General features: G+C 51.2%; 1 protein-coding gene across 1 annotated transcript; it reads left to right on the forward strand.

Annotated features, from left to right (window-relative positions):
- Positions 1–14,256: 14,256 nt before the first annotated feature.
- On the forward strand, positions 14,257–24,244 carry LOC136461796 (factor of DNA methylation 1-like). Its single transcript, XM_066461103.1, has 7 exons — positions 14,257–14,544; positions 14,662–15,769; positions 22,109–22,290; positions 22,891–22,980; positions 23,062–23,343; positions 23,443–23,655; positions 23,753–24,244. Exons 2-7 carry the CDS (start codon positions 14,695–14,697, stop codon positions 23,984–23,986), a joined length of 2,076 nt encoding a protein of 691 aa, XP_066317200.1. The 5' UTR covers positions 14,257–14,544; positions 14,662–14,694; the 3' UTR covers positions 23,987–24,244.
- The last annotated feature ends 1,098 nt before the right edge of the window (positions 24,245–25,342 follow it).

Here is a 25,342-nt window from a genome sequence, read left to right on the forward strand (position 1 = left end):
CCTGGCCGAGGTAGGACCATAGTTTGACTCCAACCCCCTTTCTCCAACTAAGGATACGCCGGACCTCTACTCGCTGCTCTTTCCCGATCGACACGGTTGGGGCCGACTGGGAATGACTGACCAGGGATGCCCACTTGGTGTGGCTCAAGGAGCTGGCGAAGCAGATAAGGTAAGGTGCTCAAGTCAACCGTAATACCAAGGACCGTATCCTACCATACCCAGCGCACCTACAGGATGGTGCCATCGGGGCATGTTAGGCGAACACAGTAGAACCTGCCAGACGCGTTAGAGCATAAACAATATCATGGGTGCCATCATTTGCGGTACCAGGCGAACATGGTAGAGCCTGCCAGACGTGTCTGAACATAAACAATATTATGGGTGTCGATGGCCATCCCGTAGCCGGTGACGTGGGCAACAAGACTAGGCAGCGCCCATATGAACTCTCTCTTTCTCTCTGACTTGTAAGGCCATCCCCTTCAACTATAAAAGAGGGGGTACGCTCTCTCCCTACTAGAAGGATAGAAGCTTCGAACCCCCTGAAAGCCCTAAAGACTTGAGGACTCGAGGACAACATCACAATGGCTCTAGAGCTCGATAGCTACACAGTCTACACGCTCTCAACAGCTGATAAGCTTGGACACACAGAGCATACACTCTGATACTTAGTGCACGTTTGAGCATTTGAGTGGGGGGTATGACCTCGGATACCCATGGTAGACCACATGGGCTGTGCCCCTAGGGGCGGCCCAGCCCACGAGATGAAGCCTTGCAGGGTATGACTCTGCTCAGCACCTCCCGCAAGATACTAGGAAGATATCCTGAAGATGTTATGAGATCTGTTAGGATACGTATAATCCCATGATTCCTGTAATCTGTTATTACTTTTCGATTATCTCTCAGATCTAACTGACTTGTAACCCTACCCCTGGACTATATAAGGTGGGCAGGGACCCCTCCAAACTCACGCAATATCATATGATACCTAATATAATCCAACAGACCACAGGAGTAGGGTATTACATCATACTGATGGCCTAAACCTGTCTAACTTATGTGTCTCTGTTGCCTTCTTGTTCTTGATTACACGCCTCTCTATCGATCAATCTATCTTTATGGGATACTCCTCAAAGGACTACCAATGATATTCTATTGACAGTTGGCGCGCCAGGTAGGGGTGTGCGTGTTGTTTCTATATTGAACAAGATGGTACGTTCCGCAGGCTCTTCGTCCCTCCTGTAGCCTGACCAGATCTTCATAGTCGGATCGATCTCATGGATCATTAATGCTGACAGAGTCAGAGAGCTCATTGAGCCGATGTAGATCGATTCTGTGCCGATCATCCCAACACCTGCGACTGTAGATCCGATCTCAGAACCACCTCCGAGATCACCTTTATCAACAACTCACCACCCGCTTCCTCGCTACTAGAGGAGGTAGATCAACAATGATGATCTGATTGCATCCATCGATCAGGTTGGTCAGAAGCTCGCCAGTTGCCTCTCCATCACCGAATTGGCTCTAGACACTCTGGTTCAGCACCGACCACCCTCCGATCAAGATCTATCGGAGGCTGCTCGGGAAACTCCAAGGGTTATGGCCCTGCCCTTTGGGTTCACCAACGTCACCACCGCTTACAAAGATGCCCTAAGGGGCAGATTTACTGACCAGGTTAGAGATGTCCATCCTCCCACTGACCTGGTCGCCGACCAGCCTTCACCGACTGTCAACATGCTGCACGTCGGCCGATGCCCTGGAGCATCCCTCCAAACCATCCTGGAGGAGAATATGGACTTCGAGTCCTAGGGATCTATGGAGACCGTCGCTGAAACCACCACCGAGCTACTTCCTCTCCCTCCTTTTTGCGGTGGTGCAATCTTTAACATCAGCATCGATAGCCCCCCTTGGAACAGCGAAACCGAGCAGGAATGCACCGCTCGTGAGAACTAGAACATCAACCGAGCATAGCGCTGAGCAAATGAGGTCGCCCTTGCGATGGCCGAGCAGCAGCTTGACTCACAAGGAAGGCCACTCCAATGTAATCTCGATGATGAGTTTGTCCGTGTTGATGGCCACGACGTCTACAAGACTCCAAGCGCCAATCTGGCAGTGGCCGCCAACGAGCTCGCCCAGCTCCCGTAGACACCAGAGGTCACCAAGGTCGTCGCCATGCTTAAAGCGATGCACTATCAGGTCAATGAGATTCGTCAGGATCAGAGACCTTCATACTCTATAACCTCGATTCACTGATTAGCCACGCCAAGATCCAATCGCCACCCAAGTCGCTTCATCGACCAGAACCACGATGACAGGCAACCCCTCCAGGGCGGAGCTAGGGGCAACTGCATTGAAACACCACCGCCAACATGACCGGGAGGTCAACTAGGACATCTAAGTGCACCTCAATAATCTCTGAGATGCACGACGGCGTATCGACGAACGCCACTTCAGCCGCCATGAAGAAGAAGTACGCTGTTGCTAGGAGTACAAGAAAGAGTACGGTAACCCAGACTTAGCTCTCGAGCCGCTCAATGCCAGCAACGCTATAGACGACGGCATCGACAACCCCAAAGGGCCCCCAGCATTCACGAGGGTGCTCCGAACACTTTAGTTGCCCCATGGTTTTAAAATCACTAGGGTCGATCCCTACGAAGGAAGGATGAACCCAACACAGTGGCTATATACTTACGCCACTACTGTTCGTGTAGTCGGAGGAGACACCAGTGTCATGGTGAACTATCTTCCTTTCATGCTCACGCCAACCACTATGAACTGGTTCACAAGCCTTGCCCTAAACTCTATCGGATCCTAGGAAGAGCTAAAAAGTCTTCATCGACAATTATATGGCTACATGTGCTTGGCCGGACACCAAGCATGATCTCAACCGCATCAACCAGAAGTCGTCTGAGCTCCTTCGTAGCTACATCAGATGCTTTTTTAAGATGAGGAATTCTATTCCCAACATCACAGAAGCTGAGGTCATCACCAGCCTTCATCCGAGGACTCCATCACCATGAGCTTCACTCCAAGTTCAACCGCAAGCTACCCATAGGGATCGGCAAGATGATCATGACCACCAACCAATACGCCGACGATGAGGAAGTCGAGGTGCACTTCAATGAGGATACGGGCACTCATCGCCCAACACGCCGCTACGACGATCGCCCTGACAACTGATGCCACAACGACTGCTGCTATGACGACCGTAGTTACCATCATGACAGTGGTCATGATTGGCCAAAAGGACCTAAGTCTGGTCAAAATCGCCGCCGCCGGCCAAACCACATCATCGCCGCCGTTAATGAACCTTGCGCCAAGCGCAACTATGATGAACAATACAAGAAGATCCTTGATAGTCTGTGCCCTCTCCACAAGAATGCCAAGCATAAGATGAAAAACTGCCTTGGCTTGTCTAAGGAGTTCTAGGACAAAAAGCTAGATGACAACACCAACGATGGAGTGGGAGGTCACCGACCACTTAGGGGCAACAACAATGCCTTCCAGGATCATGATAAGGTGGTCACCACCATCTTCAGGGGCCTTGCCTCCTCCGAGAGTAGAAGAGAATGGAAGCTCGCCGCCCGGCGGGTGCTCGCCGTCACTACGGATGATGCCACCGCCAACCCTAGCTATCACCCATGGTCTGAGGTCCCCATCCTCTTCAGTAGGGCCGACCAGTGGGTGGACATCCCCTACATAGGGCGTTTCCCCCTTGTCCTCAACACAACCGTCTAGAAAGTGCTTTTTTAGAAAAGTGCTCAGTCGACGGTGGGAGCACTCTGAATCTCCTCTTTGCAGGAGCCCTAAAGGAGTTGGGCCTCAGGATAACAGATCTCACACCCTTAGACTCCTCCTTTTGGGGTGTGGTACCTAGGTAGGGCATCCAAACCACTTGGAGAGATCACCCTACTAGTATAGTTCGACACGGCAAGCAACTACCGCGTTGAGCATATCAACATCTACATCGCTGACTTCAACATCGCCTATCACGCCATACTTGGTCGGCCAGCTTTGGCTAAGTTCATGGCTGTACCACACTACGCTTACCTAGTGCTGAAGATGCCTTCGCCTGCAGGAGTCCTGGCCTTACGGGCCAACCTCTCCATCACCTACGCCTAGTGAGACTAGAGAGTCTCGCCCTCGCTGAAGCCACCGACCTCTCCATCTAGATGGCCAGTGTGGTCACTGACGCCAAGACAAGTGCCCGCCGATGACCTGGAGATCCCATCGCTGGAGCCTCCTCATGCCTCTACTAAGTCCTAAGGAAACCAAGGAGGTCGACCTCGGCCTCGATGACCCCTCCAAGACCATAAAGATTGGGGCTCACCTTAACCCTAAATAGGAAAGCGCGCTCGTCTCCTTCCTACGTGTCAATGCTGATGTGTTTGCTTGGAAACCTACAGACATGTCCAATGGTACCATGGGAGAAGATCGAGCACTCCTTGAATGTCTCACCGACCGCCAAACCAATCAAGTAGAAGCTCCACCGATTTGCGCCAGACAAGAAGGAGGCTATTAGGGTAGAAATAAAATGGCTCCTAGCTGTCGGATTCATAAAAGAAGTGTATCATCCTGAGTGGTTAGCAAACCCTGTTCTCGTTCAAAAAAAGAATAAAGAATGGAGAATGTGTGTTGATTACAATGATCTTAACAAACACTACCCTAAAGACCCCTTCAGTCTGCCTCGGATAGATGAGGTTGTAGACTCCACCAGCCGGCTGTGAACTGCTCTCCTTCCTTGATTGTTACTCTAGCTATCACCAAATCTCCCTCAAGGAAGAAGACCAAATCAAAACGTTGTTCATCATTCCCATCGGTGTGTACTGCTACACCACCATGTCCTTCGGGCTCAAGAACACCGGGGCGACTTATTAAAGGGCAATCTAGATGTACCTCGATCAACAGATCGGCCGTAACACCGAAGCTTACATCAATAATGTGGTCATCAAGTCCAAGACCGTTGATGATCTTATCGCCGACCTCGAAGAAACGTTCACCGACCTAAAAAGGTACCGATGGAAGCTGAACCCTTCAAATTGCATCTTTGGAGTTCCATCTGATATACTGCTAGGCTACACCGTCAGCGCACGTGGCATCGAACCAAAACCCGACAAGGTCTTCGCCATCACCAACATGAAACGGCCAACATGCATCAAGGATATATAGAAGCTTACAGGCTCCATGGCTACTTTAAGCCTGCTTCATATCACGCCTCGACAAAAAGAGACTACCGTTCTTCAAACTCCTCAAGGCCTTCGAGCGCTTTTCCTGGTCGAAGAAGGCAGACACAGCTTTCAAGCAGCTCAAGTTGTTCCTAACAAAGCCTCCGATCATGATGGCACTACGGCTAGACGAAACTCTCCTGATCTACATCGCTGCTACTTCTCGGCACATCAGCACAGCCATTGTGGTCGAACATGAAGAGGTCGGGCACGCCTATAAGGTGCAATGTCCTGTCTACTTCATCAACTAGGTCCTTAATGAGCCCAAAACTCATTATCCTCATGTCCAAAAGCTGCTATACGCCATCCTGATTACGTCGCGCAAGCTCCGCCACTACTTCGAGTATTACAAGATCGTCGTGGTCACCTGAGTTCCCTCTAGGGGACATTCTTCGCAACAAAGAGGCCAATGACTGCATCATCAAGTGGGATATTGAGCTCGGCACTTACTCCATCAAATTTAGAAGCAGGTCTACCATCAAGTCTCAAGCGCTCGCTAATTTCATTGCTGAGTGGACCGAGATTCAAGAGCCCATCACCGCTACTTGCCCTAAGCACTAGGGTGATGTACTTCGATGGTGCCCTCAACATCAATGGTGCTAGTACAGGTATTCTATTCATCACGTCGACTAAGGATAAACTCTAATATGTTCTTCAGATACATTTTCCAGCCTCCAACAACATCGCCAAATATGAAGCATGTCTCCATGGACTCCATATAGCCATTGAGCTCGACTGTTAAACTGCATCATAGTATACGGGGATTCTGCGCTGGTCATGAACCAGCTCAACAAAGACTGGTCTTACTCTAGTGAGAAGATGGATGCATACTGCGTCGAAATCAGGAAGCTTGAAGGGAAGTTCTATGGTATCGAGTATCACCATGTGGTATGAGATCAAAATCAGCTCACCGACCACCTATCCAAGTTAGGCTCCTCTCGCACCATGATTCTACCGGGGGTCTTCGTTCAAGATCTTTTGGCTGCCATCCTATTAAGGAAGAGAAGGAAGTGCAGGAAAATTCCCTTGCCGAGCAGCCGGTACTTACGGTACCTTCACCGGTCGTTGATTGGAGGGAATAGTTCATCAAGTACCTCACCAACACCGAAGTACCCGCCAACAAGACTAAAACCAAACTCCTAATCTATTGAAGTAAGCATTACATGCTGGTGGATGACAACTTGATGAGGAAAAAGTACCAAGGAAGGGATACTGTAGAAATGCATCACCCATAAAGGAGTGAAGCTACTTCTTGAAATTCACTCTAGGTTCATGCGACAATCACTGTGACCTTCGAGAAACCTAGGTCGGCAAAGCTTTTCGAGCTAGTTTTTACTAGCCCACGGCCATCTCTATGCAAAAGACCTCATCTGATGTTGCAAAGGATGTCAATTTTTTGTCAAGCAAATACATGTGTCGACACAAGAGCTGCAGACCATCCTAGCTTCCTTGGCCCTTCTCATGCTGGGGACTGGACATGATTCGGACCTTTCAAGCCAGCGCCTAGGTGGTTTTCTGGTACATGTATGTCGCCATCGACAAGTTCTCCAAGTGGATCGAGTATAAACCGCTCATCTCGTCTACTGCAAAGAAAGCAGTTGAGCTCTTCGAAGATATCATCCACAGATTTGGTCTCCTTGAACAGCATTATCACTGACCTCGAAACCACATTCACTGGTCATCATTTTTGGGACTTCTGCGAAGATCGGTGCATCTCCATCAAATACGTCTATGTTGCCCATCCCAGAGCCAACGGCTAGGTCGAAAGGGCTAATGGCATGATCCTTGATGCCCTCAAAAAGAGGCTATATTAGAAAGAAGAAAAAGCATCCAGGTAGATGGCTCAAAGAGCTACCAGCTGTGGTCTAGGGACTACGCACTCAAGCTAGTCGCAGCACCAGTGTGTCTCCATATTTCTTAGTCTATGGCTCAGAAGCCAGCAGACATTGCCTTCTGAGCACCTAGGGTGAAAAATTATGATAAAGAGCAAGTTGCAGCTGTTCGGACAGAGGATGTCGATAGGGCTGAGGAAGAACACCTAATCACCTGCATTCGCACAGCCAAATATCTAGAAGGCTTGTGGAGGTACTACAACTGTAATATCAAAGGTCGTTCATTTGCTGTCGGCGACCTCGTTCTCTATAGAAAACAAAAAATCAAAGGGATGCACAAGCTCTCCTTCCCATGGGAACGGCCTTACATCATCAAAGAGGTTACCCGACCAAGGTCTTATCAGTCTATGTGACTTAGACGGAATTGATGTCCCCAACTCATGGCACATCGAGCACCTTATATGTTTCTATCCTTGAAACGCCCTAGATATGTATTCTCCGCTCCATGATGAATAAAGTTTTTGTCGCCATAATTTGTCTCCATTATTTCTCCATTATGGTTTAATCTCCACTTACGGTCATCGAGCTCTAAGCTACTCCATAACAAACTCCAATATGAAATTGCCATAACTGCGCCAACCATGTTTCTCCAAATCTCCAATGTTTTTGTCGAACAGGTTCTCCAAGTCGCCGACCATGTTTCTCCAAATCTCCAACGTATTTCACCAAACAGGTTTTTCCAAATTGCCGACCACGTTTCTCCAAATCTCCAAGATATTTTGCTGACCATCGAGCAACATGCGTTCTGTTCTGTTCTCTATGGAGAAGACCCAGTCTCCGATCTCTCCCTACACATGCTACGGGCTCCTGCGCTCTGCATTATGGGTGGTCGGCTATGTTTCTTTTGTCATGTCTGTTCCTCCTACACTTGCACGGGCTCCGCACTCGACGTTATGGACTATAGGCTAGCCAAGGCCGAGAGCTCAGCGAATAACTAATTGCTCGGATGCCACTTATACTACGTTTATTTTAAAGTTATTTCGCCAACCGCCGAGCAGCACACGTTCCGCTCTATTCTCTATGGAGAAGACCCAGTCTTCGATCTCTCCCTACACATGCTATGGGCTCCACTGCTCTATGTTATGGGTGGTCGGCTGTAGTTCCTTGGTCACGCCTGTTCCTCCTACACGTGCACAGGCTCCGTGCTCAATAATATGGACTATGGGCTAGCTAAGGCCAAAGTGTTCAGTAACGAACTAACTGCTCAAATGCTATTTATACTACATATAATTGCATTAGGGTTAATACTACAATGATTTTTTCACTACAATACCAGCAAACTTCATAAACAAGCATATGTCAACATTTATACATATATGTAAATGTTTATCTGTGCCCCTACGTGTTCTAACTACTCTCTCTAGTTAATACAGCATAATTCTCTAAGCAGATCACCGAGCTTTGCCATCGCCATCCATCTCGCCAAATAAGTCGATGTCGCCGGCCAGCTTCTTCGCCACATCCTCCACCTTATCCTCTAGCTACTGGTGCTATGCCTCGCCCATCCCTTTAGCGAATTCGGCCCCTATCGCTTGAAGGTACAATGGCTGTATAGTGGGACCAGACCACCGCAAGGGTGTGAGTCATGGTGGTCACAATGGCATCATGGTTGAAGCTCTTAAAGTTCTCCCATGTAGCCTTGCACCTTTCAATGATGGTGTCCAGACACGGTGGCCTACCGTTGGACTGAGGAGCCACCTCTAGGTCGACGCAGTCGAGCACTGGTTTGACTCTAGGCAACTACAGTGTCGAACTTGTCCCTCTAGGTCCGGGCATCCTGCTCTAGCACATCGAACTATGCCTTAACCCTCCGATGATAATCTGTGGGCATCATAAGAATCCATTGAGCCAAGATATTACTCCAGCAATAACTCTAATCATGAAGTATTTCACCTTTTAGCTCCTTGGTTAGCTTCTCTATGCGCTCTGACTCCTTCGCCTTCTCCTCTTAGAGTTGCCCAATGGTTTGGCATAGCTGGACGAGCTCCGCATCTTGCTCTACAAGATCACTGGTCGTTAGCACCAATAATAATTTAGCAATGCAAAGCAAGTTTGCCAATACGCCATACCTTTTTTTTGCTCGGAGATACTTTTGAGCTGCTCGGACTTGCATTCCAACTGATCATAAAGACTCATCACCTGCTCGGAGCTCCATTCTAGGTGCTCGAACCTACCATGTAGTTGCTCGAACACGGTCGCCAGCTGCTCAGATAGCACGCCCTTCTAGTACTCTAGGTCCTGAGCGTTGGATTCGGCAAGATCACGCTCATGCTGGGCCCTCTAGATGTTTTTCTCCATTGCCTTCAACGCCTCCTTAAGTTTTTCATTTTTCTCGGCAAGGGGCTCCATCCTCTTTATTAGTTGGCACCGCTGCTCGACAGTCCGAGTTATCCCCTACAAAAATGCTAAGATTATGAAGAAGAACTCCAATCTCCAACATCAAAGAGGAGCATTCTAGATGTAGTACTGACCTTGATCAGCTTCATCACCCTAGCAAGGGCGGACTCTAGTCTCCTGAGCTCCCTAGTGGTGTCCTCCTCCTCGACAACCACCACCTCATTGCCGTGCTTTCGGAGGATTCAGATAGCTTGGGGTCGAGGTTCATCATGCTCGATCTCCTCCACCTCGTCCTCCTCTACCGTAGCTAGAGGCACCACCTGGGGGCTCGGTGGCCAGATAGCGTGTCCGACCACGTCCTCCGACGCCTCAGGGAGTGCTGTCTGCTCCTCTGGCACCGTAGGCTTCTCTGCTCTAGATTCCAGCGCGATGCTAGCAACTCTAGCCTCTACTCCTGAGGACCCGATGATTCCCACCATTGCCTTGGGCGCTGCCGCTAACCCGTCCACCATCGATGCCAACCGTTCATCACCACCAAGTCCAGCAGAAGGGGTGGTTGACTCCTTCGCCGACCACCGAGTACCCGAGGACTCTAGGATGGAAGCCGCTGGCATTGCCTCCACTTTGGGACTAGCCCCCGACTGCTTGTCAATCTAGACGGGTAGGGTCTATTTCCCCGTATGCCTCGCCCTGCATTAGACTGGCTCATCAATTGCCAAAAGAGATAAGCATATGATAGCAAAATAACTTCGAGGCAAGGATACTTACATGCTGGCCTACCAGTACAATTTCCTAAATTGGCGCTGCCAGCCCGAGCCCCCAGGCGTGGCCCTAGGGTCAACTTGTGCGCCCTGGGGTGGAGGTCCCGTAGTCTCCACCATCAGCCTTTCCTCCACCTGCCGCTCCAGGATTTCCTTAGCCTATGGCTCTGGGATTGCCTTCACCCACTGCTCGGGGACTCCCTCCCCTCCTTTCAGTTGCTCCTCCACGCGTGTGCTACACGAATGCGTCACCGTGCTCGGAGAAGGAGCTACCAGAGCCTCATCATCATCTGACCACTCGGACATCACCACACTTCGTGTTCGAGTGGTCTAGTCACCACCAAGCGAGATGTCACCCGGTTTGTGGGGAACAACACCCCTATCTTCCTCTTTTTCTAGGCCAGCTCATCTGCCACTGCCTGCTTCCCCCAAACTTTCTCTGATACTGGGGTACTCTCCTTCCAACTAGCGTCTGTGCCTTCGGACTCCGACAAAGCGCTGGCCGCATCTTCTTTAGGCCGAGCTGGTGGCCAGGCATCTACTGCCTACAGCCAATTACCCCTTGGCACCCCCAAGAAGTACACCATTCTCTCCTGCGAATGGATCTTTGCATAAGTAAATCAGTTCACTACTCGGACAATAATCGTGGATAAAAAGCATCATGAACAAAACAATTGGGATGGTTACCTAAGGAGGTGGATTTGTACAGTTAAAGGTCATCGTCTACCTTGACACGTTGAATGAGGCATTTGGAGTGAACAGCTCTGTAGCCCGCTCTAGCACTTCACTCCTCTTCAGCCTCCCTGGTCTCTCCCGGCCCGGGTGCCATCATCGTCGCCCTTGAAGTCAAAGCCCAAGTGGGCCCTCTCCTTGCAGGGCTGGATGTGGTGCACTATGAAGCTCGTCGCCACCATTCCATTGTTATCTCCACGCCTTTTATTAGGTCGAGGAGCTCCCTCACCTGCTCCATATCAGCACTGCTCAATTTCTCTGACCAGCTCTTTTGGTTCTCTGAGATGTGGTTGATGTCACAGCTGATTGCAGGATGGCTCTGCTTCATGTAGAACCACCTAGCATTCCACCCATTCAGAGAAGTATTCAGCGATACAATGATGTACTCACTCACCATTCCATCCTAGAGTTATAGATACACTCTGCCGACCACCTTGGAACCACCGTCGCCTTTCTTCTTCAACCAGAATAGGTGTCTAAAGAGATTGAAGTGCGGAAGAACCCCCAGATACACTTTGCAGAAGTGGACAAAGATCAAGATGTGCAAGATGGTGTTTGGGTAGAGATTGCATAGACTAATAGCCCAGAACTCCAACAGATCCCTCAGGAAAGGATGAATAAGAAATCCCAACCCACGCTAGAAATAATCCTCAAACACCACTACTTCATCAGTATGAGGCATAGAGAAAGGCTCACCGCTGCCTGGATGCCATCCGGCGGTGATTCGATCAGGAAGAACGCCCACCTCCACCATCCTATTGATCTCCGTCTCCCCCATCCTCGATGGCACCCATTCCTCATCACGACTGGCTACGACGGCCATCCTCTTCGGTTTCACAGCTTCCTTCTTCGGTGCCATGTCTCAGATCTAATTCGGGATTAATAGTGGAAGCGCGTATGAATCTAGAAGTGTGATGGCTAAGGAGGAAGACGAAATGGCAAAATGATAAATGTGGGAGCGCACGGGTGCAGCAGCACAGTTATAAAGCACTCCACCCACCCTTTTGCATTCGAGGGTTTTTGAGGAACCATTCCTGGATTTGCGCCTCTCTGAATTCTCCGCAACATCAAGGTGGCCCGTTACCTAGGCTTTCGCGCAACCGCGGCCCATATCGCCCATTTATCTTCACAATCTGTTACGGCTCACCGAATATTCGCCGACTTCTCCACCAACCGTTACGGCTCAGTAATTACTACTGTACAACCATTACTCTGGTATTTTCTCCACGATTTTGTTTTCTCCAAGATTTTCTCTTGTGGCTCGGGGACTACGTCAGCATTACGTCTCGGTTCCTCACTGCATCGGGGATATTTCTTCAGTTATCTGCTGTTTTCTGACCCTGGCACCACGTGATCACGTCACCTACTATCAGGCTCGGAGACTAAGTGGGCGCACTTCACCTTGCGGTGAATGTGCTTTTTCTCATTTTAGGGCTACGCCCAGAGACTAGCTGCTTGCTCGGCTGGTCTTTTACTATTTTCCTACTTTGGACTCTAGCACCATATGACTACGTCATCTACTATCAGGCTCGAAAACTAAGTAGGACACACTTCACATTGTGGTGAGTGTGTTCGCTTTAATCTGGAAGACTCCGCAGCCTCTTGAAGCTGAAGAAGACTATCTCTTTTTCTCGTGGTCGGACTCTAAGTGGGCACACTTGGTCCACTGCGAAGAAATTTTCGATTCTAAACTTGAGCTCCTTACACCCTTATGGCAAGCCGTGCTTAGGTTACACTACTCAGGCGACGGTTCACGCTGCTCGGCGATGGTTCATGCTGCTCGGACAATGGTTCACGCTGCTCGACGACGGTTCATGATGCTCGGCAATGGTTCATGCTGCTCGGCAATTGCTCACAACTGCTCGGTAACTCATCACGGTGGTCGGACCATGAGTTTCACTGCTCGGCTTTGTTCGCATCTACTTGGGCAAGCTCAAGACGACGTTGCACAACAGGGTACAAGGCGCTCGGGGACTAGCTGTGGGGGGTACGATCCTGGATACCCATAGCAGATCACATGGACTGCACCCCTAGGGACGACCCAGCCCACGAGATGAAGCCTTGCGGGGCATGACTCTGCTTGGTGCCTCCCGTAAGATACTGGGAAGATACCCTGAAGATGCTACGAGATCTGTTAGGATACGTATAATCCCATGATTTCTATAATCTGTTATTACTTTTCGGTTATCTCTCAGATCTAACTGACTTGTAACCCTGTCCTCGGACTATATAAGGCAGGAAGGGACCCCCTCCAAACTCACGTAATATCATACGATAGCCAATACAATCCAACAGACCACATGAGTAGGGTATTACGTCATACTGACGGCCTGAACCTCGTGTGTCTCTGTTGTCTTCTTGTTCTTGATTACACGCCCCTCTGCCGACGATATTCTATCGATAATCCATCACTCTCTGTCACTCGGCTCAGAGTCCGACCGGACCTCTAACATCCCCTTCTCATTCCTTACTCGTTTGTAACCCCACAGCAAACTTCGAGCACTTAGGCTCAGGAATAAAATCACCGATCGACATCAACTAGACGTAGGACCTGTTGCTTGAACCAGTATAAATTCTATGTCATTGAGTGCTAGGCCATATCCGATCACAACACACGACAAAACTATAAATAGTTACTTGTTGGCCTACCATTATAAAAGTTAGTAATTATCTATAATCCATTAAAAAATTAAGTTCTTACAGGTGCCACTGCTATGAACTTTTTTGCCCTCCACGCCACTTTCGTCAAATTTGGCTCTAACCGTGTCAAACCGCGGTTGTGAAAAGTTCAAAACATCCTCGGGTCTGAATATGCAATTATTTTTTTGGCATCTTAACAACCTCAAGTGAAAAAACTCAAAACTAAAAAGTTATAGATCTCGACAATATATACAATTTTCGTATAAAAATTATCTTCATTTAATTCTATAAAAAATGATTTGATATTATTAATGTCTTAGAAAAATCACATTGTTTGTACGGAATTAAATGAAGATAATTTTTATAAAATATTATAGATCTCGACGAGTATAACTTTCTAGTTTTAAGTTTTTTCATTTGAGATCATTAAGATGCTAAAAAATTAATTGCATATTTGGACCTGATGGTATTCTGACTTTTCACACTCACAATTTGACATCGTTAGAGCCAAATCTAACAGAATTGGTGTGGAGAAAAAAAAAATTAGAACAGTGACAGGAATAAAAACTCAACTTTTTAAATAATTTATAGATAATTATTAACTTTTATAATAACACACGTATAAAAGCCTCGAGAATCGCTCGGACGGCTACCAAAGCGGTCGAAGTAGCAGTGGCTTTTTCTTCTCTCCCGTGCGCCCCAGTCCCCCACCCAAAACCCCAGTTCTGTGCTAAACTGATAATAATTGGGATTGAATGCTGGTGTAAGTTTTTGCCTTTCTCGCCGCTCCCGACTCCGCCATGCCACCATAGATCCAGCTAGGGCGGCGTCGTTGCGTTCAATCCTGTGCGAGAGAGCGCGAAATCGCCGCCGGCTTGATATTGGCCAGGGCTTTCTCCGCCCAATTGCGCCAGGTTTCGCTGCCATTTGCAGCGACTGTGCTCTAGTTGGGGGGAAAAGGTGAGCCCTTCGGTCCACCCATTACACTTTTTGGATGCCTGGATCGACGCACATTTGGGAGAGAATCCCCTCTTTCCTTCGAAAGATTCAACAAAGAACGGTTGTTATTGTGTACAGGAATCTGATCTGCTGAATCCCCGAGCTCCGGCGATGGATCTTGACATGGACGACTACATAGACCCCTACGAGGAGGCCGAGGCCGAGGCTGCTGCGGGCGAGGACGACTCCGACGACCCCGACGAGGACGACTCGGATGCGGAGAGCGACTATGAGGAGAAGTCGTTCGGCCTCCTCAAGTCCGGCAAGCACCGGGTGCGCAACCCGGACGGCACCTTCCGCTGCCCCTTCTGCCCCGGCAAGAAGAAGCAGGGGTACAAGATCAAGGACCTCCTCCAGCACGCCGACGGCATCGGCGTCTCCAGCAAGCACCGCCGCCACGGCCGCGAGCGCGCGAACCACCGCGCCTTCGCGCGCTTTGTCCGCACCGATCCGGACTTCGCGGAAGACCTCGTCGGTATCACTGGCATTCAAGGTGCCATTACAACCACCCCTGCTGATAAGAATGGCAGTGCCAATGGCGACGGGAAGGCCAAGGCTAATGGAGATACTGTTGGATCCAGTTCGGTGGCGGCGAAAGTGGGTCCGCCGCAGGAGGTTGAGAGGTTTGCTTGGCCGTGGGCTTGTGTTCTTGCAGCCGGGGTAGGGTTCAATCCTGAGCAGTTTGCTGATAGAGTAGCCATGTTTAGTTTGGTTGAGGTTGTGCCTTTGTTTGTCGATGAGATGGAGGTCACAGAAACCTTTGCAATCGTGAGGTTTACCAATGATTGGAGTGGATTTAATGACGCGCTTACGCTGGAGAACCATTTCGGCGTCAATAAGCTAGGGAAGAAGGAATTTGAGATGAGAGATAGTGGTCTAGGTTCTATGGAGGGAGATGGCGGCGAAGGTGAAGTAAAGGTTTATGGGTGGGTTGCCCGAGCCGAGGACTATGATGCAACGAGTGTGTTAGGAAGATTTTTGAGAAAGCACACCGTCCTGAAAACAATAGATGAGGTTTCCAAGACTGAATTAGAGAAATCAGGGGAGATGGTGGCAATACTGGCATCCCAGATCGAGGAAAAGAACCGATACTTGCAGGATTTGGAGACAAAGAAGAATGCAACAGAACTCTCAATCTCAAGGCTTGAGGAGGACAACAGGAAACTGCATGAGGCATACAATGAAGGTAATCTGTGCAATTTTTCTCCCTTTCCTTTGGTTCTGCTTGATGGTTTAGAGTTTTTCCTGCATGCTTGACATGTCTAGTCATGTCTAGAACATATCCACGTGTTAACTCTGTCTTGTATTTTACGTTTTATATATTTTTCATGGAAGTCCTGAAACCATTTGTTTGGTTTTTGTTCCCTCTTTATATTGTTCATGGATTATTTATTTGGAGAAAAGACATTATGGGTTGGTTAGACGAATGCAGGACTTGTTGAGATAATATTATTATGCATGAAGTTACTCCATGCCTTGTATGCTTTAGCATTATATTATATTTATCAGTAAGACAAGACTAAAGACTTACCTGATAAAGATGAACTTTTTGGTTACATGTGATGGGATAAGTCTCATGTGTGGGCTAGTCTTTGTGGGGCTGTGTTGGTCACATGGTTTTTGTGGCTGCATGGTCTGTTTTTAGGACAACATCTTAGACTAGAGGACAGCATCTTAGAAGACAACATCTTAGCATCTAGGACAACATCTTAGACTAGCATCTTGGCATATGCTTGGCTGGCTAGCAGCCTATAAATATGTACCCCTAACCCCTCGGGTTAGCATGGCATTTGGAAATAAACCAGAAAATTGCCCCAACTCCTAGTGTCATCCTCTCTCGATGAGAGTAAGAATTCTGCTACTACCAAGAGTAAGAATTCAGCGACTAACAACTGGTATCGGAGCCGTATTATCTTGTAGCCTGAGCATCTCCTGCTCATATTCTTTCCTAGCCTCACAACAGCCCCAGCTAAGAGCAGCAGCAGCTCCGGCCGCTCCTGCTCACTCCTCTCCCTCTACGCAGATGAGCAGCCCTCTCCCCACGCAGCAGCCCCCCGGTAGTGCGTCATGTCCGCAGGGCAGTCTCAGCGCTCGGTCGCCTCGAGCACGCGGCGTCGGTAGGAGGCCGAACTTGCCGCGGCAGAGGAACGCGAGCGAGCGGCGGCAGAGACCGCTGCGGCGGCGGCAAGGGTGTCGAGGCTGGCAGCGGCGGAGCTGGCAGTAGCCAGAGCGGAGGCGGAAGCAGTGGCGGCGGCGGATGCAGCGCGTGCGGCGGCAGCAGAGGTCGAGGCCCTGCGCGGCAGCATCAACAGCTCCGTTTCTGCTAACGACAGCGCCGACGCGGACCTCGAGCTGCTGGGGAGGGAGGCAGGACGAGCACGGGCGGCGCAGTGGGCAGCCTCGCACACACACGAGCGCGGCGGCAGCCCAGATAGGCGCGGATGCGCAGGCGGCGCTCCTGGAGGAGGCGCGCACGGCAGCGGCGCCCCTGGAGGAGGCGAGCACGGCGGTGGTGCTCCTGGAGGAGGCGCGCACGGCAACGGTGGCGGACGGGTCGATGGAGAGCGCGGCCTTCACAGGCAGCATGGCTCTCTCTCCCCGGATCGGTACCGTGGTTACCACAGGCTCCAGGCTGTCGTCAGGGACGTCGGCCCCGGCGGTGGGTGGCCTACCCTCACTAAGACCAACTACGTCGAATGGGCTGCGGTGATGAGGGTAAAGCTTCAGGTGCGGCACATGTGGGAGGCAGTCCGGTACGGCGACGTCGACTACGACCTAGATCGACGGGCGCTGGATGCCCTCATCGCTGTAAGTCCCGCCCGAGATGCAGTTCTTGCTTACCAACAAGCGGACTGCCAAGGAGGCTTGGGACGCCATCGCTGCGGCACGCATCGGCAGCGACCGTGCCCGCAAGTCCACACTGCAGGCACTTCGCAAGGAGTGGGAGAACCTGGCCTTCAAGCCAGGTGAGGACGTTGATGACTTCGCTCTCCGTCTCAACACTCTGTTGCAGAAGATGGTGCAGTTCAGCGATGACACCTACGGCGAGGAGAGAGCTGTCGAAAAGCTCTTCCGCTGCGTCCCCGAGAAGTACAAGCAGATGGCTCGCTCGATCGAGTCTCTGTTGGATCTCTCCACGATGTCGATCGAGGAGGCGATAGGTCGCCTCAAGGTCGTCGACAGCGATGAGCCACAGTCCCTCTCAGGGCCCATCACCACTGGCGGGAAGCTCCTTCTCACTCGGGAGCAGTGGCTTGCCAGCCAAGGTGACCGGAAGAAGGGGGAGCCTTCTTCCGCGACAGGCGGCCGCAAGCGTGGCAAGCCGCGCAGAGACGCCCAGGCCGGGGCGCGAGGATGTGCCGAGGGTGATGCCCGCGGAGGCGCCCAGGGCGGCACCGCCGGCAGGCACAAGCTGGCACGAGACGACGCCTACCGCAACTGCGGCCAGCTTGGCCATTGGGCCAAGGACTGTCGACAGCCACGACGTGGCCAGGCCCACGTCGCACAGGCGGAGGAGGAGCCGGCTCTGTTCATGGCACATGCAAGCATCGAGCTACCTCCAGCGGCACCGGCCGCAGCGGCTCTCCTCCACCTTGACGAGCCAAAAGCACACGCCCTTCTCGGCGACGGCTCCGGCAACGACAAGACTAACGGGTGGTGCCTTCGACATCGGCGCCACCCATCACATGACCGGTCGACGGGAGTTCTTCACCGAGCTTGACTCTAGCGTCCGAGGCTCCGTCAAGTTTGGGGATGCCTCCGGCGTGGAGATCAAGGGCGTCGGCTCCGTCATCTTCACCACCGTGTCTGGTGAGCACAGGCTGCTCACCGGAGTCTACTACATCCCCACGTTGAGGAACTCCATCATCAGCTTGGGACAGCTGGATGAGAACGGTTCGCGCGTGGTGGTTGAGGATGGAGTCATGAGGATTTGGGATCGTCGTTGCCGCCTTCTCGCCAAGGTATCCAGAAGCGCAAATCGACTCTACGTCCTTAACGTGCAGGTGGCACAACCCCTCTGTCTCGCTGCTCGTCGGGACGACGAGGCGTGGCAGTGGCAAGAGCGTTTCGGGCACCTTCACTTCGAGGCCCTGAAGCGGCTCAGTGCCACGGAGATGGTGCGAGGCCTGTCGTGCCTCGACCATGTGGAGCAGCTCTGCGACGTCTGCGTGTTGACGAAGCAGAGGCAACTCCCCTTTCCCTAGCGGGCGAGCTTTCGAGCCAAGGAGAGGCTCGAGCTTGTGCACGGGTACTTGTGTGGCCCAGTGACACCGGGAGGACGACGCTACTTCCTGCTGCTCGTCGACGACCTCTCCCGCTACATGTGGGTGATGGTCCTCGGCAGCAAGGGATAGGTTGTGGACGCCATCAGGCGCTCGCAGACTGCTGCGGAGGCGGAGTGCGGCCGCAAGCTGCGCGTGCTGCGCACCGACAACGGCGGCGAATTCACGACGGCTGAATTCGCGTCGTACTGCGCTGATGAGGGCATTCAGCGCCACTACTCCGCGCCGTACAACCCGCAACAGAACGACGTCGTCGAGCGGCGCAACCAGACGGTTGTGGGGATGGCTCGGGCCCTTCTCAAGCAGAGGGGGATGCCGACTGTCTTCTGGGGAGAGGCGGTGGTGTCGGCCGTCTACATCCTTAACCGCTCGCCTACCAAGGCGCTCGACGGCAGGACGCCGTACGAGGCTTGGCATGGGCTCAAGCCGGCGGTCTCCCACTTGCGGGTCTTCGGCTGCCTCGCGTTCGCCAAGGAGCTTGGCCACATCAGCAAGCTCGACGACAGGAGCACTCCGGGAGTGTTCATCGGCTACGCAGAGGGCTTGAAGGCCTACCGCATCCTCGACCCGAAGACGCGCGATGTTGTGTTTGACGAAGGGCGAGGATGGGCGTGGGACAAGGTGGTGGACGACGGCTCGGCTCCAACGTACGACGACTTCACCTGTCGAGTACGTCCACTTCGAGGGAGCTGGGGGAGTAGGCAGCTCTTCTTCGGTGAGCGCGTCTACCCCAGTCCCCGAGCCTCCACCGACCCCGACGCCTGTTACTCCGACAGCACCACGCTCTCTAGCCAGGACTTCGGCTGCGATGAGTCCTTCGTCGGACTCCACCACAGCCGGCACCGCCACGCACTCCAGCACCGACAGGCACCTCTCCGGGCACGTCTACTCCAACACCAGCTCGTGTCGAGCACAGCCCGATTGAGCTCGCTACTTCCGCTCTCTCACGACGAGGAGCGCATCGATGCGTACCACGACGGCAAGCCGTTGCGGTACCGTACGATGGAAAACCTTCTCGGCGACCAGTCGGTGCCGGGACCGGTGCCTCACAACCTGGAGGCGCAGTTGCACCTTGCTTGTGACGACGGCGAGCCTCGGTCGTTTGCAGAGGCCGAGAGACACGCGACATGGCGCGCCGTGATGCAGTTGGAGATGGATGCGGTCGAGAAGAACTGCACCTGGGAGCTTGCTGACCTTCCTCGTGGTCATCGCGCGATCACCCTTAAGTGGGTGTACAAGCTGAAGAGGGATGAAGCCGGCGCCATCGTCAAGTACAAGGCTCGCTTGGTGGCACGAGGTTTCGTGCAGCAGGAGGGGGTCGACTTCGACGACGCCTTTGCTCCCGTGGCACGGATGGAGTCCGTGCGACTCCTTGCGCTAGCTGCCCAGGAGGGCTGGCGTGTTCATCACATGGACGTCAAGTCGGCGTTCCTTAACGGCGACTTGAAGGAGGAGGTCTATGTGCACCAGCCGTCGGGATTTGCGATCCCCGGCAAGGAGGGCAAGGTGCTCCGCCTGCGCAAGGCCCTCTATGGCTTGCGGCAGGCACCGATGGCGTGGAATGCCAAGTTGGATTCCACGCTAAAGGGGATGGGCTTCGAGCAAAGCCTACACGAGGCGGCCATCTACCGACGGGGCAGTGGAGGAAATGCTCTGCTGGTGGGTGTCTACGTCGACGACTTGGTGATCACCGGCACCAAGGATGCCGAGGTGGCGGCATTCAAGGAAGAGATGAAGGCCACCTTCCAGATGAGTGACCTGGGGCCTCTCTCCTTCTACCTGGGAATCGAGGTGCACCAGGATGACTCCGGGATCACGCTTCGACAGACCGCCTACGCCAAGCGCGTCGTTGAGCTAGCTGGGCTCATCCGACTGCAACCCAACTCTCACTCCGATGGAGGAGAGGCTGAAGCTGAGTCGCGACAGCACGACGGAGGAGGTGGACGCTACGCAGTACGGCGTCTTGTGGGGAGCCTTCGCTACCTTGCTCACACACGGCCGGACTTGGCATTCTTCGTCGGCTACGTTAGTCGGTTCATGCAGCGACCGACGACGGAGCACCAGCAGGCTGTGAAGAGGATCATCCGCTACGTTACGGGGACTCTCGATCACGGCCTCTACTACCCTAGGTGCCCTAGGGCGGCACACTTCGTCGGGTACAGCGACAGCGACCACGCCGGCGACATCGACACCAGCAAGAGCACGAGCGGGATCCTCTTCTTCCTCGGCAAGCGCCTCGTTAGCTGGCAGTCGGTCATGCAGCAGGTGGTGGCCCTGTCCAGCTGTGAGGCCGAGTACATAGCGGCCTCCACCGCTTTCGACCCAGGCGCTTTGGTTCGCTCGACTGCTCGGTGATCTCCTCGGTAGAGACACTAGAGCGGTGGAGCTCAGGGTGGACAGCAAGTCCGCTCTGGCCCTAGGCAAAGAACCCCGTGTTCCATGAACGCAGGCAAGCACATCCGGGTGAGGTACCACTTCATCTGAGGCTGTTTGGAGGAAGGGAGCATCAAGGCGAGCTACATCAACACCAAGGACCAGCTTGCGGACCTGCTCACCAAGCCCATTGGGAGGATTAAGTTCCTTGAGCTCTGCTCCTAGGACCGGGATGGTTCAACTTTCCCACAAGGACGACGCACAAGACTTAGGGAGAGAATGATGGGATAAGTCTCATGTGTGGGCTGGTCTTTGTGGGGCTGTGCTGGTCACATGGTCTTTGTGGCTGCATGGTCTGTTTTTAGGACAACATCTTAGACTAGAGGACAACATCTTAGAGGACAACTTCTTGGACTAGAGGATAATATTTTAGCATCTAGGACAGCATCTTAGACTAGCATCTTGGCATATGCTTGACTGGCTAGGCAGCCTATAAATATGTACCCCCAACCCCTCGGGTTGGCATGGCATTTGGAAATAAACCAGAAAATTGCCCCAACTCCTAGTGTCATTCTCTCTCGATGAGAGTAAGAATTCTGCTACTACCAAGAGTAAGAATTCAGCGACTAACAACATGTACGAACAAACCCCTCCCAATCTTCACTTTTGAGTGCTCTAATTTCTTGGCTTTACTCGACCCGCAGGGGGTTAAGACGGCCCCCGGGTTTTCCGTTAAGAAGAAGGATCTTCTCACACAGATCGAGAAAACCCCCGAACCCCCGCCCCCATCTTGGCTTTACAAAATCAACAAAGCAAATTTTCTCTGTTAGAAGTCATTTATCTTATAAGTTTTATATCCTCTTTTTCAGAAATGCGCAATCTTCATCGCAGGGCTCGTGAAAATGCTCTGCGGATTTTCCAAGAGAATGAAAACTTGAGGATTGACTTAGAAAATAAGAGGAGAGAACTGAACCTACGAGCTAAGGATCTTGAAAAAATGTCAGCTGAGAATGCTAATGACAGGAAGACACTCGATGATGAGAAGCAGAAGGTAAGCTAAACAACTATACAAGTGAAGCACTAAGCTATGCACATGTAACCTCTTCTGAAGTACTATATATATGGTGCTTCTAATCGAGATTTATGGGGGTGTCAAACAATCTTTTATTTGTCTGTCTGACTTTAGCATGAAAACAGGGACTTCATAGTTATTTGCTATTTTTTTCCAAAGGTTGTTTTTAAAATGATATATCATCAATACTTTAACTTTGACAAGGGACACATTGCTGTCAAGTATTCTATCGTCTTAATTCTATGGCATTTCCGAAGGGCAGGCCTGGTGCAGTGGTGAGAGTTGTCTCACTGAGTCACCAGGTCACGGGTTCGAAGCAGCCTCTCCGCAGATTTTGCGGGGGAAGGCTTGCCTCGGTTTTTCCCTTCCCCAGACCCCACTCATGTGGGAGCCTCCGGCACTGGGTCTGCCCCCTTTAATTCTATGGCATTTCCCCAAGGACACCAGGTTTCTTTCTACAACCTAGTTGTGTGCATATAAACTGAAAATAATAACAGCCTGAGCATATCATTATGATAGCATAAGTTCATGCTGCAGTATCTTATACATTTTTTTGTGTTTCTCTTCTGAAATGTACAGGCAAAATATGATAATAGTGAACTTGAGCTAGCTAGCATAGAGCAGCAGAGGGCTGATGCAGATGTTCTGAAGCTATTGGCCGACCAGGAGGTTTGCACTTTTCTTAATGTTGTTTTGTACATGTTTCTGTATAATCTGGAGATGAGAATTGATACACCTTAATACCATCAGAGGGAAAAGGAAGATGTACTTGCTAGAATGCTTCAGCTAGAAAAGGAGCTGCATGAGAAGCAGCAGCTTGAGCTCGAAGTGGAACGGTTGAATGGTACACTCCAAGTAATGAAACATTTAGAGGGAGATGATGACGGGGGAGATATCCATGAGAAGATGGAGAAGCTGAGTGTAAGATTTGAGCGTGAAAAGAAGCGCCTGGAGGATTTGAGTGGGGATCTCGTGAGAAAAGAGCGTGAAAGTAATGATGAGCTACAAGAAGCCCGAAAAGAACTGATAAAGGTACTGCCTATTTTCTCTACCATGCACCTAACAATTCCTCGACCAAGTTGATGTTCATAAAATGATTTTAAATGATGAAATGATTTTCACAATGATCAGGGTTTGGAGGAAGAGCTAAATGGGCGGACAGCTATTGGGATCAAAAGAATGGGGGAACTCGATGAAAAGCCTTTCCTAAATGCATGTAAGAGAAAATATGGAAACAATGAATACCAGGTCAAAGCAGCAGAGCTAGTCTCAAATTGGCAGGATGAACTAAAGAAGCCATCCTGGCATCCTTTTAAGATGGTTGAGGTTAATGGAGAAAATAAGGTACTTGCTCAGTTCTGTCCAGCTATGTGTTATCTTTAATGTTTATAGAACCTATTAGTATTTGTTCGGAAATCATATTCATCCTCATTCGGTGCAGGAAGTTCTGGATGACGATGATACAAAACTGAAGTTCCTGTGGATTGAGTTCGGTGATGATGTGTGCAATGCGGTGAAGACCGCGCTGATGGAGATAAACGAGTATAACCCAAGCGGGAGGTATGTTGTGCCCGAGCTCTGGAACTTCAGGAAAGGCCGGAAGGCGACGATGAAGGAGGTGCTCAAGTACCTGTTCAGTCAGATTGACACGACGACCAAGCGCAGGAGGGGCTGAGGAGGCGACCTGAGGCCGGGAAGCTAATAAGTAGCGCCTTTACGCTGTTCTGTCAGTTGTGTGCTGCTCAATCCCCTAGTTAGTGGTAGTCTGGCATAATAAGTGATCGTAATCAAGGCTTATCTATGCATCATGTTCATATGCTTGTGCATGTGGTGCTGTTGCCGCAGGCGTCCCAAAACCTATGTGATCGTTGAACTGACTACTGAGTAATCTTTCATGCTGATATTATTGGCCATGTTCGCTTGGCTTATAATCTGTACTTTTTAGTCGGAACAGTGTTTTTCTCTCGTAACAAATCAGCCAGAACCGTTTTTAGTGAAGCGAACGGGGCACCTTGCATGGCTTTCTCGTGTGTAATCATTTGACCGTTCATGTGCAATCATTGAATCATGCCGCCTTATAATCAGGGGCAAGACTAGTGCCTGTTCGTTCGCACGGTTATGTGCATCCGAAAGGCCATGCCTGCTCTGCCCTGGTCGCTTGGCTTCGTGCGCAATTCGTGCCAGTTCCGCCCTGGTCGCTTGGCTTCGCGTGCCGTCCATGCCAGCTCCGCTTCACGCGTCTGTGTTCAGACTACTTCCTTTCGCTTCGCTGCTCACGCTTCGGTCCCGTCTCTTCCACACTGCTCGGATGACTCCTTCGCCTCTTCCACATCGGCGCCGCGCGGCCTGCGCCTTCTTCCCACATTGACGCCGACATGGCTCCGGCTAGCTCTCTCTCCCTCGCTCAACAACCCTACATCTAGATCTACTTTTACAACACTGAGATGAAACAATTACAATATACGTCTGAAATATCTGAAACATACATTTGCAACATATGCAACATTCAGATAAAAATACTTGCAACATGCGTCTGAAACAAATGAAACATTTTGAACAAACTCTTGCGACATACATATATAAACATTGCAACATGTGCAACATCCGGAAACTACTATTGCAACATCCATCTAAAAACATCTGAAACATGCGTTTTGCAACGTAGGGAAGACTGGGACCGGCCGATTCTAGGCTTCGGGTGGGAGCCGGCGGTACACACCAACACCAGCGGCGACGCACGAGCACCCCCCATCATCAGCACCACTAGCACCGCCCTTGGCTTGGACGAGTAGGTGGCCCGCGTGACAGGTGGGAGCAGGCTGCGCGCATGACGGGAGGAGGGAGTGAAGCGGAGTGGGGCGTGGGCGCGCGGCGTGCGGCGTTGGTGGGCACAAGTGAATGGCGCGGGTGGGTTGGTCCATCTGGACGAGCAAACGCCCATGGCATATCATTATCGTATAATCAGCGAATCATGCCACCTTATAACCTGTAGAGGTTTTCTATCTTCAGAGCTGATGAGAATGAGCTAAAA

This window comes from Miscanthus floridulus, chromosome 6 (genome assembly GCF_019320115.1).
Source record: "Miscanthus floridulus cultivar M001 chromosome 6, ASM1932011v1, whole genome shotgun sequence".
Lineage (NCBI taxonomy): Eukaryota > Viridiplantae > Streptophyta > Magnoliopsida > Poales > Poaceae > Miscanthus > Miscanthus floridulus.

Excerpts from the sequence above, each read along its gene's own strand:
- LOC136461796 (XM_066461103.1), top strand. The coding sequence starts at position 14,695 with ATGGATCTTGACATGGACGACTACATAGACCCCTACGAGGAGGCCGAG. Across the intron at positions 15,770-22,108 it reads GCATGAGGCATACAATGAAG|AAATGCGCAATCTTCATCGC; the intron begins GTAATCTGTGCA and ends CCTCTTTTTCAG. Across the intron at positions 22,291-22,890 it reads TCGATGATGAGAAGCAGAAG|GCAAAATATGATAATAGTGA; the intron begins GTAAGCTAAACA and ends TGAAATGTACAG.